This window comes from Triplophysa dalaica, chromosome 8 (assembly GCF_015846415.1).
Source record: "Triplophysa dalaica isolate WHDGS20190420 chromosome 8, ASM1584641v1, whole genome shotgun sequence".
NCBI lineage: Eukaryota > Metazoa > Chordata > Actinopteri > Cypriniformes > Nemacheilidae > Triplophysa > Triplophysa dalaica.
In genome coordinates this window covers 16,334,701-16,347,713 of record NC_079549.1, presented here as the reverse complement: position 1 = coordinate 16,347,713, position 13,013 = coordinate 16,334,701, and the positions used below count along the sequence as shown (strand labels likewise).

At 39.3% G+C, this 13,013-nt stretch overlaps 1 protein-coding gene across 1 annotated transcript; it reads left to right on the top strand.

Annotated features, from left to right (window-relative positions):
* The first annotated feature begins 592 nt into the window (after window positions 1–592).
* Window positions 593–12,916, top strand: rftn2 (raftlin family member 2). Its single transcript, XM_056754789.1, has 9 exons — window positions 593–1,102; window positions 5,864–6,044; window positions 7,178–7,286; window positions 7,853–8,030; window positions 9,034–9,255; window positions 10,674–10,780; window positions 11,156–11,259; window positions 11,347–11,425; window positions 11,537–12,916. The coding sequence occupies exons 1-9, from the start codon at window positions 964–966 to the stop codon at window positions 11,732–11,734; spliced, it is 1,317 nt and encodes a 438-aa protein (XP_056610767.1). The 5' UTR covers window positions 593–963; the 3' UTR covers window positions 11,735–12,916.
* The last annotated feature ends 97 nt before the right edge of the window (window positions 12,917–13,013 follow it).

The window sequence follows — 13,013 nt, the reverse complement described above, 5'->3', positions numbered from 1 at the left end:
CTGAAGATGAGCTCATAGTTGCACATATTTTGTAGTGTATGTTTGTGATTCAATCCCGTGAGTAAATACCACACACAAGATCCAGATGCACCTTCAATGTTACATTACCTTTGACAATCCCTAAAAACTCCACAGGACTGAAAATAGCGACTATGAAATATCCACAATAATTAAAGACACAAACATTGATTGCATACCTAAAAAAATCTATGTCTGTTCACTGGCTTTGATGGGGAATGTAGAGAAGAGTAAATGTAAAAACATGTAAAAGAGTGGTTAGTAGATTATTTCAAAACGATCACCTTGAAAAGATATACTGTACCTTAAATGATACATACAATCTTTACTATAAAGAGAAGACATTTTAAAGGTGGGAAATTATATTTATTATTTGTAAATTATATGTATGCGTTATGTGTGGAACTAATAAAATTCCTTTTTCTATACAATTTTTAAAACGCCACAAGTACTCCCTCCTCACCACGACCACACCAGTTATTATGCAGGCCACGCCCACGCCACGCCCCTGGTTTACTTATTATATCCTCCCTCGCCACGCCCACTCATCAATTTCAACGCGCTTACAGCAGAACACATGCTTTATTTATTTATCGGAGCAATTTTGTGAGACTGGATATGAACGTGGTTTTCTCGTAGAGGTGTTAGGAGGAATCTTATGATTTTTTTACTGCAGAACAACTTCGAGAAGTTTTTTTCATTTCCAGTCTAACAAAGCCCACGTAGCAGGACCCGGTGATCTCTCGGTTCCATACAAGTTCCACTTAAGCGGCTTTCTTATAAAGGATCGGTCACTGCACATCGTCTTGCTCTGGTGCCACTCCCAAAGGATTAACTTGTTGCAATATGGAGCAAACCCATTAGATACGGGAGCGGGAGTCCTGTGTGTGTGGCCGAGTGGGTCGCCCCGTGTCCTGCCTTGAGTGTGCCGGAGGTTCCGCTAAAATGGGATGCGGACTGCGGAAACTGGAGGACCCGGAGGACAGCAGTCTGGGGAAAATCTACTCCACTTTAAAAAGACCACAAGTCGAGACCAAGACGGACTCTGCGTACGAGTATGTGCTGCTGGACTTCAGTCTGGAAGGTAACGTTACAGATCACTGGAGCAACGTAAATTAAAGTCTTGGCGTCACGTGGCGCTTCTTAGAAAACGTTTCATGGAAAAAAAATTGACCTCTAAATGTCAGATGTAATGTATGTATTAATGTAATAATATAGTAAAATCTCAATATTAAGACTTACCACCGCTGTTACACAGAACGATTCATACAGCATTAGCACTACTTTAAAGTTAGTAACCAAAGTTAGTTTTGGCAAAAGCTTGTATTTAATAAAAATCTTCAGTTGTTCATTCGGCGTTTTGAAGGTTGTCTCCTTTTTAGACAGCACATGGCTGCAAACTGCCAGAGTTTAAACCCCTTAAAATGATGTCTTCCCTGCAGAACAAAAATCGTTAGAAATTCTAATGGTTTCAATTACAAACACCATTATGAACCATCTGTTTATTATTAAAACTACTTCAAAATGATTCTAACTAGTGTGTGTTTGGCCAGTAAATTCTGGACAGTGTGGTTTTGTTCCTGTAAGATTTGACCGTTCTATTGGTTCATTTTTTGCCAGATTACATTGCACTGATAAAACCCAACTCATTACCAGCAGAGACCCACAGGGACCATTATAGTTTCCATTACGATACAAGTCCCTTTGTAACCATTAAATCCATCATTTCTGGGGATTTCTTTTTAGATTTTAGATTTTGAGCCAATGCAATCATTACTTTAGACAAACTTGTGACATCCTGGCATCATGGATCCTGGCATCCGTGCCCTAAAGAGCTTAAACCATTTTACCCAGCAACAGCACCGGAGCTTCATCACATGTGGAAGTGGGTCAGGAAGGTTTTTTCCCCTCTATTAACGGTTGGATGGTGTCTCAGACTGGCAGACGCATGGACTACAGACAGTAGCACCCGGGTGACAGTCATATTGTCGTCCCTCCCCCCTGTGCAACAGTTTCCATCCAAATTTTTTGGCCTTGCCATAGAAAGTGTGGGGATTTATTTAAATGCTATAGATTTATATTTGTTATCCATTTGGCAGACGCTTTTATCCAAAGCTATAGAACTGTAGTGCAGAGAATACAGAGACCAAATATAAGCGTAAACATTATAGTTCTATCTATCACAATGCACGTCTGTTCACGTCCATAGCTGAAGCAATGGTATGTAGATATTTGATGTATAGGGATCGGAATGTGAAGCATTTTTTGTGTCATGTGTCTCCACCTGGCCAGTCTTTAAATCCGACATGAATCTTCTAAAAAAACATTTATTCTGTAAAGTTATGCCACTTAGTCACAAAGAGGAACATCAAATACTTGACTATTGACACAATGAATCAGATTCGATTAATATTTATAATCCCACTATTTCAGCACAGTTGAATTCTCCAATAGGACATATCCCATGCCTTATGCATTTCAGGGGGAGCAGTCAAGAACTGGGTTTCTGTTTGTTTAGGCATCCTCTGTGTTTGGGTGATAAATGATTATAGATCATAATATGATACTTCTTAAGTCAGAGACTGTACTGTTTCACCTGAACATAAACATGTCTACAGTAATGTACATGTGGAGGGAAAATATATTTTGCACGTGAAGTTGTTCCAAATGTTCATTCTTGAGCACACCTTGTGAACAGATGCTTGAAGCTACTGTGTCTAACACCGTTGAAGTCAGAACTCAAATTATTTAGACCGATCCGCCTCACATACTGTGTTTACCATGTTTTTCCTGTGTGGAAACTCGGCTGTATTTATGTCTGTGCTTGTTTTGTTTAAAGGGTTATAGGATGATGTGGCAGTACCTTTGAACTATTTTGCTGCTGGATGTTCATGAACCACACCTTGTTATAAAGTAGTATAAAGCATGTTTGACAATGCAAGGCTTGCATTAATATTTGTATTTGAGAGAAGGGGAAATTTACTTTTAGTTCAATCGTTTTGGGGGTCTTGGACAAGAGCATGTTGATAGGTAAATATAAATATATAGATACAGTGGGGGGCGTTGCTTGTCCAAATAACACAATTATTTAGTTGGCATAACGACATTGTGAATTAATCTCTTTTGGACTGTTCTACATCTCATGGAAGGAGAAACATGGTTAGTTTCTATGACTAATTTGTTTTCATCATGATTGTGTTGCACCTTAGTGCTCTTGTCTGTTGCACAAAGCGATTTGCAATGCAAGAGTTCATCATAACTGTGTGTTCATGACATAGTTTAAACTAACGAAAACCATAGGACTAGGACCTGCTAGATTGACATCTGAACATCAAACTCTGGAGAGGGATGAGGGAGTGTGTGGCATTAGGTGCAAAGACTGTGTGACGCATTGACAGGTGTTTGGTTGTAGAAAGCCAGATGTCCCTGTGTTGCAGAGGCAGCAAACGTATTTACAACGAATGGCCTTAATCGGCACCTATGATCGGTTTCACTGCTTTCGGGTGGAAAGATAAGGATTAAATGGCCCCAGCTGACCAAGGATCAGCATTTAAAAGACACTTACGAATGAGTCTGTTGTTCATATAGCAGCAACATTATGATGTCATTTACCTTTAAAGGTACAGTTTGTAATAATTTTGCAGTAAAATATCCAAAATACACCATATATTTTGTTCAGCTGAGTATTTGCAATATCTCAAATGTTTCCGACTACTTGTAAATTGTGTGAAAATCTGCATTCTAAACAGTGACAGGGGGCTGTGCAGCACCAGTCAATGGCATCATATCCGCGTTACACTTTGTTGCCGCCTTTACTGACCTACAAACCACATGACAACAGTGTCGTGGACAAATGTGGAAGTCTTGTCTAGCGTCTATCAAGCTTGTTTCGAGCAGTCCCTTATGTATGGACCACAATTATACGCATCATTTATAAAACTTTATTACTTTGCCTCATCCGCTAACATGATTTCTCGTTCCCGTCTGATTGATGGGCATCAGCGGTGGAGTTGAAGACAACATATCCCATCATTCTATGCTCTTTCAAAGCATAACCAAGCCACGCCATTGTTATTATTTTGATCGTGCACCCTCTAGCGGCGTTTTTTACAAACTGTAGCCTTAACATTTGCTTAAATTTACTTTAATTTGTCGACGCCAAGTGGTCCAGTGGACTGTGTGCCGACATATTGTGCATCAGCACTTCCGGCGAGTTCAAATTCGGCTCGTGCACCTTTCCCGGCTTCTGATTTCCTCTCTCTCATCCCATAATTTCCTGTCTCAGTCTCCACTGTCATATCTATACAAAGATGGACAACATTTTTTTTTACTTTTATTTTAGAAGGCAGCTGTTCAATAAAATGTTGTGCCACTGCATGGTTAAGTCATCAGACTTTGTCGCCGAACTCCCTCATTCTCTGTGGGGGTGCGCTGATAATCTCCCAATGTGGAATAATCTCCCTTTATGGTGGATTTATAAGGATTAAGGTTTTTTACTTAAAAGTCTATACAATTTTCGGGAACAAATACAATCCAGCAGAGGTAGTAAGTTTTTGTGGTCCTTTGCTTTTGACCAAGATAAACAGCTGTGAATTTTTGACGTCTGGCTGAATGAATCTCAACGAAACATGTCCAGGTCATATTTCACTCCTAAACCTTTCCCGGGTCATAAACGTTCCCTATAAATTCCCTTTAACGTCTTTTTCTCAGATTTCATTTTCAACTATGTCCCGTTTCCCTGTTGAACTTTCACACCTCCAGACTCTTTCTTTCTCAGTATTCTTTCTCTCGTCTCACTCGGTTTTCGTTTTATATATTCTCTTAATTCTCCCTCTTATAAACAACACACAGCACAGTTTCTAATGTGTCTCTTTAGAGAACAGAGGCGTCTGTGTGCGAGTTAAAAAGAGGGTGGTAGGGAAGTGTGGTGGAAAGGGGGTGTTTAGGGCATTGGAACAAATTGAGTCTTTTTCTGGTGTCTCTGTAAATGCCATCTCTATCTCTGGCCCCTCGGGGCCATTGTCTCCAGAACACATCAGTGTTGCTCAGGTGTGATGTTGCATCTTGTAAACAAACAAACAAACATGCATGCAATAGAGACTGGTGTGGGAATGAATTCTGCAGGTAGCTTGGTCAAACTTGACCACTGAGCCTGATTTGACAGCCTGGTGTAAAACACACTAACAGTTGTTTACCAGTTAAATGGTTTAAGAATGCAGGAAGTTTGGGTTCAGGGAATCTCTCATGTGCAGTTTAAAATTCTGTTTTCGGCTTTGCTCAAGTGTGGGAATGTTTGCGTGTGAGTGTGTTTGTGTTGTGTGTGGTGGAATGTTGTGTTTGTGGGGCAGTGTGTGTGTGTGGCATGGGGCCAGTCTTCCCTGTGAACAGCAGCTCTTTGTGGACACAGGAAGTGTGCTTGGGGGTTGGGGGAGGAGGGAGACGTCAGGGTGATCTTCCATCTGAGCCTGCGGACAGGAGGAAGAAAAGCACAGCACACTAAACGCAATCATCCTAGGAAAGATAGGCTCAAATCAACCTTGAAGATCCAATGTGTAACTTTTTGGAGGACTTATTGACAGAAATGCAATATAATATACATAACTATGTCTTCAGAGGTGTATGAAGACCTTACATAATGAAACTTTGTTTTTCTTACCTTAGAATGAGCCATTTCTGTCTACCTACACCGCTTTATTGTTCTCATAAACATAATCATGACACACAAACTCTCAGTATTCAACAATGTCCCCATCTCATATACTATGTTATTCTGAACGTGTCTTCATACCATATGGTCTTCGTCTTCAGTGAGGATCATATTGTGTTTTACTGTTTTGTTCCACAGGCAGTCGGCCTACTGTTCAGTATCTTTCCTCACTGTGTGAGCTCCCCCATGCCCTGCAGTCCTATTACACCCAGGGCTACGTACTGGCCGCTATGCATCCCATCATCCTCGCCGTGGGCCGAACTCGCTCCCTGCCATGCAGCCTGCTCTACCGAGCCATTCTGGTCCGCCCCCAATCGAGGTAAACCATGACAACTGCATACCCCCCCTGTTTGTACCCACATCTTCCTGTACCCAAAACAGAAAGGAAGATTTAAACCCAGCCCAGTTACTTCCAAAGTAAATAATTAACTTTTAATGAGTCCGCTTGAATATTTAATGAGATGAATAGTAAAGGGTTGACAGTCTAACTGGAGTGGGTGGGGCTTATTTTGTAGTGTGTCTGAAAACAGATGTGGGTTAAATCTTAAAGGAAAGGAGGGCCCTGAGAACATTGTAGATTTGCTTAACCAATGAGAACTAATTTTATCTATGAAGTGGTTGGTGACACTGAAATATTCAAAGGGAGATTCTGGGAGAGATACTAGTATTGTGATTGGAAAAGAAGTGAATACTTTAGACGTAATATTACATTCTGAGACATGGCCTTAATGTACTTTATAGTGGGGATAATGTCGCTTTTTGAGGCAGGTTGCATGTAGCATGGCACCCAAATCCATTGTTTGCATAATAATATCCCCTTTAGCGCATTATAGCTGTGAAATATTTTCTTAGCTGTGTAAAAAGCTCATTTGCATTTGTTGCAGATCATTACAACGAAGCCAATCTGAATCCACCATTTTCTTGAGGCATTTTTACACTTTAAAGTGTTAGTTCACCCGAAATATAAACCTCTTTCAACATTTACTGACATCTTGTGTCATTCCAAACCTGTATGCATTTCTTCTGTGGAACACAAAAGAAGATATTTTGAAGAATGTTGGTAATCAAATAACACTGGACCCCATTGACTTGCATTGTATGGAAACAAAACTGAGACTTTTCTTTTAATTTACTCCACAGAAGTAAGAAAGAGACACATACAGGTTTTGAGGGTGAATAAAGGATCACAGAGTTCTTATTTTTTAAGAGACTATCATTTACAAACAGGACTGCAATGCTGCTTCCTTTGATCACGACACAGCAAATCTTATCGGTTGGGGTCAAAGGGTTTAAACTTCTCAGCGTTTTTGCTTTTGCTTATCAAGGACATCTCGAGGCTGGCAAACATCAGCAATAATATATGCATGGATGTTTTCCTGTTTAAAGCTGGCTCCATGTGCGCTTTTGCCTTAAATGATGGAACTGTGTTGTTTTTGTTGTGTGTGGTGGCAGTAAACACACAGTGCCAATGATTGACAGCGTGCCAGTGTTGCGGGTGGAGGAGTGGCCACTGCCGGGGGAATCTTTGACCAGTGACACAGTACGACAGCTCATAGATAGGGTTAGTGTCTCAAAAGGCTTTGTTCATTTATACTATATTTTTGAGCTCTGGTATAAGATATCATTTTTACAAACTTGAACATTGAATGTACCAGGTATGAGACATAATTTTACCTTCTACATTGAAAACAAAATGCTGATTAAAGAGGACATTTTGTCAGACATGTAAAACAGGACATTTTGTCAGACATGTCCACTTTCAAAGCTCACAAACGTAAAATGTTCTGATTGGCTACAATTAATAGCTAAAGTACACTACATGAGTTTTGCTCAGATTTTGCTCTAGATTTTCAGTCTAAGCCTTTCAGGTTTCTATCTGAAACTTTGTAAGTGTATGATGTCTTGGTTAATCTACAAAAATTCTTGTAGTGCATTCCAGTAATTAATTTCAGCCAATCAGAACATTTTACGTTTGTGAGCTTTGAAAGTGGACATGTCTGACAAAATGTCTTGTTTTACATGTCACTTGTTTTTCTCTGCCAAAAATGTATCTGCTAATAATGTAGTTCCTCTTTAAAGGTTTAGAAGAACTGAGTCATTACAGCAGTGTTGTCTGTGTACCCACAGGTGAACAGCTATGCCAGGGGTGGCGTGAGGTTTGTGGGGTCCGTGCTCCAGCAGGCTGGAGGAGGGGGGTGTAACAGCAGAGTGTCCAGTCCTAGAAGGGGCTGCCGTTCCCCGCCACGCACCCCACCTCGCACGCCCCCTGGAGATGGAGATCTAGAAGGCCGTGAGTACAGCCAAGGTCAGACGTTCCTCTAATCTTTATGTTAGAGTCTGAAATCTCTAATGTAAAACGGGATTAATTTCCAGTTTTATATTGAATGCTTTCAGTTCAGAATGGTTGAGTGCACAGATGGAAGATAAACGCTTTTGAATCAAGGATGATTAGATCAATCTCAACAAGAATATATCTGGGTCATATAAAAAATCCAACAAAATATACCACAAAATATTATTTTATATAGAGGTGCTTAAATGTTCAGATTTTTTTTGATATATTGCAATAAAAGAGTTCCTCAATCAGTTTCTTGTGAGTATTGTCAGTTTAATTGAGTTTAACCCTCTAATGTCTTTTGCCTCCTCACCCTCTGGGCATTACATCAGTCATGTGACCCCTGCACCCGTTGCCATGAAGAATCAAAATCAGTTAGACAAGTGTTTAACAAACTGGGGGTTGTGGTCCCCTGGGGGGCCCCAAGATGGTTCCCGGGGGGCCACAGAGTTTGTTACATTTTATGAAGTGTATAATAGATTTTATGCGACCAAAAACCAGAAAAAAATAGATTATAAGGCTTTATTTGTTGGGCTGCAAAGCAATGCACTCTACACAAAGGGGTCCTTACGAAAAAAAAGTTTGAGAACCATCTTTTATGTCTTAACACAAGGATAGTACCACAAATTCGCCCTCTGCCCAGTAAGAAGTTTAGGACAGATTGTCCGCAAGATAGCAAGGCAATCTCATATAAATCTCTTGAACCCATAGAGTAGTAAGAATATTTCATATCTTTGAAGAGTATTTAGTTTCATCACATTTATATAATGGCGGATTTTATAGAACACAAAAATACTTCAACGTCCAACGTCCAACTTGTTTTTTGACAACTTGATCACATTAAATATGAGAACCCAGCACATTTAACAGCCTTAACAAGTCAGATTGCATGAAATAGCTTGTTATTCCACCAGGGTCCATGTTTCTGTATTTGTAGAAGAAGTTGTGACTTCCCTCACTGTTGTTTTTTTAGACCTGAGACTGTTGGTACTGTTCCACTCCTGGACGCCGGGTTGTGCCCCACTGGATTCTCTCTCCTGCTGTTACCACCAAGGTGCACTGTCCATGCGAGTCTCCAGGAAAGGCCAAGTTGTCAGTGCCCTGGAAGCTGATTGGCTGGAACTGACTGCGGCTTATTACTGCAAGGGCTGGTCATTGGTAGACTCCTTTGTATACTGGGACACGCCATACAAAGGTAGCTCTCTTAATTGATGTATATCCACTGTGCGCTATGGCACTCTACGCTGGGCTATAACATTTTTGGCCCCGCCTCCTTTTTATAGAAAAGCTACAGCCGTTGAGTGCATAAAGTGTAAACATGATTTTTTTTTCTTTTGAACGTCAACATTATCTAGAAATTCTTTTTATAAGCATTTTCAATGCTATTTTTTGTGTTAAAAATAGTTGTTCCCTCCGGCTGTCTAGCGTTTGGTAGGAAAAACGTGACCTTTGTTTAAACCCCTTATCGTCTCTGGAGTATTCTATAATGTCCCTGGCTAAAGGATACTGTGAATTATCTTGTCATAAATTGCTGTTATAAATCGCAAAATCTAAATTTATTATAATATGTATAGACGTTTTTTTCGGACATATCTGTTTGGTAACATTTTATTTTGTATTTAATTATATTGATTCTGATTTTATTGTTATTAATTGTATTAAATGACATTTAAATTACTGAACAATTATTGATTCTTTGCGGAGGTCTACCGGAAGTTAAGTTTAAGCCACATAACGTTTATGTTGTTGCCGCTGAAACCGTCTCTATAGTAACTGATCGATTTGATATGTTTGAAATGTTTCACAATTATTTGTGCTAGTATAATCTCCATCATTCTCCTCCGTCATTGCTTTAAATCTTTAACCAAAGCCATGTTTCCCTTTTCTTCTCCCCCACCCAACCAGAACTATATTTATATCCCACGTCTAACCCTCACGACCACATTTCCTGTTTCGCACGAGACTAATAGTAGCTAAATCAGATGTGTGTTTGTCTGAGTGCATGTTTCGAAACATCTGGGGATTTTAAATGTGGAACATGAGAAGCAATTTACAAGCTAACTCTGTAATTCCACTTACAGGGATAACATTTTGAAAACTCCAAAGCATAATTTTATTCTGTTTTCTTTAGTTTTTGGCACCTCACTGAACAGGTGTGCTTATGAATATCTTCATGAATGTATTAATGAGAGGTTTGTGGAAAGATATCTGGTGTGTGTGTTTCATGCGTGTTTGTGTGTAGTTGAGAGATGGTTGCATATTTACATTTGATATTGTGGACCCGTATAGGAAATCTTTTAAAAAAACGTTTAAATCATTTTATCTTCAGCAATGCACAAGTTATATTACTTAGCTTGTTGGCTTTATCATCTCAACAAACTTTGTCTTCCTTGCACATGGACTTGAAATAGTTCAGTTTCATTATCTTTTGTAGGTCATTGACACGCTTCCAGTCTGATTAAATGAGCCCTGGGTATTGTGCTGCAATACACTTTCATTTCAGCGTTTCCAAGCAGAACTGCTAGTGTAGCTTAAATCATATGTGTGCTACTGATGAATGATGCTTGTTCTCATAGTATCAGTCAATGTTCATTTGAATTTCGTTTTTTACAGGTGAGCCAGTTCCCAGGTCTTTAGAGGGTCTGTTTGTCTATGAGGAGAAAAGCACAGCACCACCTGCCAATGACACTATTGTAGTAGAACAGTGGACCGTTATAGAAGTATGACTGCATTCACACAAATTCTCCTGTTTAATATTGTAGTTAAAGGGACAGTTTACCCATAAATGGAAATTCTGTAATCATTTACTCACCCTCAGACTGTTCCAAACATGTGTAAATTTCATTGTTCTACTTTACACAAAGGAAGATATTTGGAAGAATGTCAATAACCTACCACATCTCATCCCCCATTTACTCCCATTGTATTTATTTTCACTGCTATGGCAATAAATGGTGGATGAGATGTTTGGTCACTGACATTTTTTCAAATATTTTCCTATGTGTTCAGCAAAACGAAGAAATTAAACCGGTTTGAAAATGTTCATTTTTGGGTGAACTATCCCTTTAACAATGTTATGAATGTTATTTTTTCAGGATTCAAATGTAAAGACTGACTACGGTCCTCTCCTCGACACATTAGCAGAGTTTGGCTGGCTGCTCACTTGTGTGTTGCCCACTCCCATTATACGTCATGATAGGTGGGAATCTAACATGATAACAATCCTGTAGGACATGTATTTACACACTGTTACTATATCCCAAACTAACTGTTTTCTTACCTCCAGTGAAGGGAATCTCGCCACTAAACAAGTTGTGTTCCTCCAAAGACCTGTCAAGGGCCAAACGGTACCACAGCACAACCAGGTGCTCAGCTGACCTAATCAGTGATTTAAATAACACTATTTTCTATTTTTTTTACATTTCATAACAACAGACACGACATTGTTTTAACAATCTTCTTTTTTATTACTCAAGGCATGTACGAGACTTGAGGTTTCCAGTCATTCCGTAAGTGGAGGTGTTGAGGAGACCAGCGCAGAGCTGTCACCTCCATGTTCAGGGGGGATCGGCGGTTTCCCAGTGTTTGGAGGGGGATTTCCTAGTGATCTTTCCCATCTAGAGGAGGGAGGATTTGAGCAAGATGATGGGGCCGCAGAGGTCACCTGTATGTGAAGAACTCGTAAGACACGGGTTCTTATCTGGAGTTCTCTCACTACGAAATGGAGACCTTTGATTATGAAGATCTGCATACGTTTTAAGCAGCTATCATCAAAAAAACAGAGATTTTCATCCCTATTTTACAGACAAAGCACTTTTTGTACATTTTTAACAAAGCCATAATGTACTATAGAGGTCAGTTCTTTTTTTTAATCAAAGCACAAAGTGCAGTTTATCCAACATTTAAAAAACATTGTATCAGGAAATGACACTGAAATTTTATTTTATTTGCCACAAATATCACATCAGTATTTCACTTCACAAAATGTTCTGGTTTAGTCACGCGTCACAAAATAAGCACTTCAACAAATCTTTTATCCCGTTCAAGGAAGGTTGTCCTTCCTCACGTCTTAATTTTGTTTTCAGTTAATTTTTCCTGTTTTGTTCAACTCTTATTTGTGAACCAGCAATCAGTTGTTTATTCGAACACCTGCAATGGTTCAGTGTGACGGACTCAGGAACTCGAGTGTCCAAACAGGCCACTCTTTAGGATGAGAAGATTTGTTTTGGACAAGCTTACATGAGGAAAATGTAGACGTTGGAATCGTAACAAAAGGAATTCTTTATTCTGCACAGGATGCCAGCAGAGCTTCCTCCTTGTCTGAGATGCAAATATGATTGTCCTCTGTATCTAATATGTGCCATGACCCTTAAGTGGTGCTAAAGTTAAATTTATATATTGATCTCCTAAAGATTTTGTTATTTTTAAAATGTATCCAAAAGGGAAAAGCAATTTACTCTTCAACACTTCAAGCATTTTTGCATGTTGAGTCAAATTCCAGTAACTGCTTTAAGGACTGAGCAGTGTACTTTATTTGTACAGTATTTGTAACATAGTTCTCCTCAGCTCGGTCAAATTCATGCTGCTTGTGGCACCTGATTCCTTTGAGTAGAAGCATTAACCTTGTATGTGTCATGTTGCCTTGACAATGTTGATCCCTTTCTGAGGAATGACTAATACAAGTTCATTTTTAGCTTGCAAAACACTATCATGCTGCTATAAATATAAGACATGAGCAATGAAAAACTGAGTAAGATGTCGTACATCGTATTCTATTCTAATCTTATAAGCCAGAACTGATCAGTATTATTTTCCAGCTGTAGTATTTTAAGATTTGAACATGGTGAGGCATAGTTTTGTAGTATTTTATTAAATGGATATTTACCTCATAATAAACTGTGTACTTGTGTTATCAATTTGCTAACATGACGTAACCAAAACAAATCCGTATAG

Coding starts and splice junctions, on each gene's coding strand:
- rftn2 (XM_056754789.1), top strand. CDS start 964: ATGGGATGCGGACTGCGGAAACTGGAGGACCCGGAGGACAGCAGTCTG. Junction 9,256..10,673: donor CTGGGACACGCCATACAAAG/GTAGCTCTCTTA, acceptor CGTTTTTTACAG/GTGAGCCAGTTCCCAGGTCT. Junction 10,781..11,155: donor AACAGTGGACCGTTATAGAA/GTATGACTGCAT, acceptor TTATTTTTTCAG/GATTCAAATGTAAAGACTGA.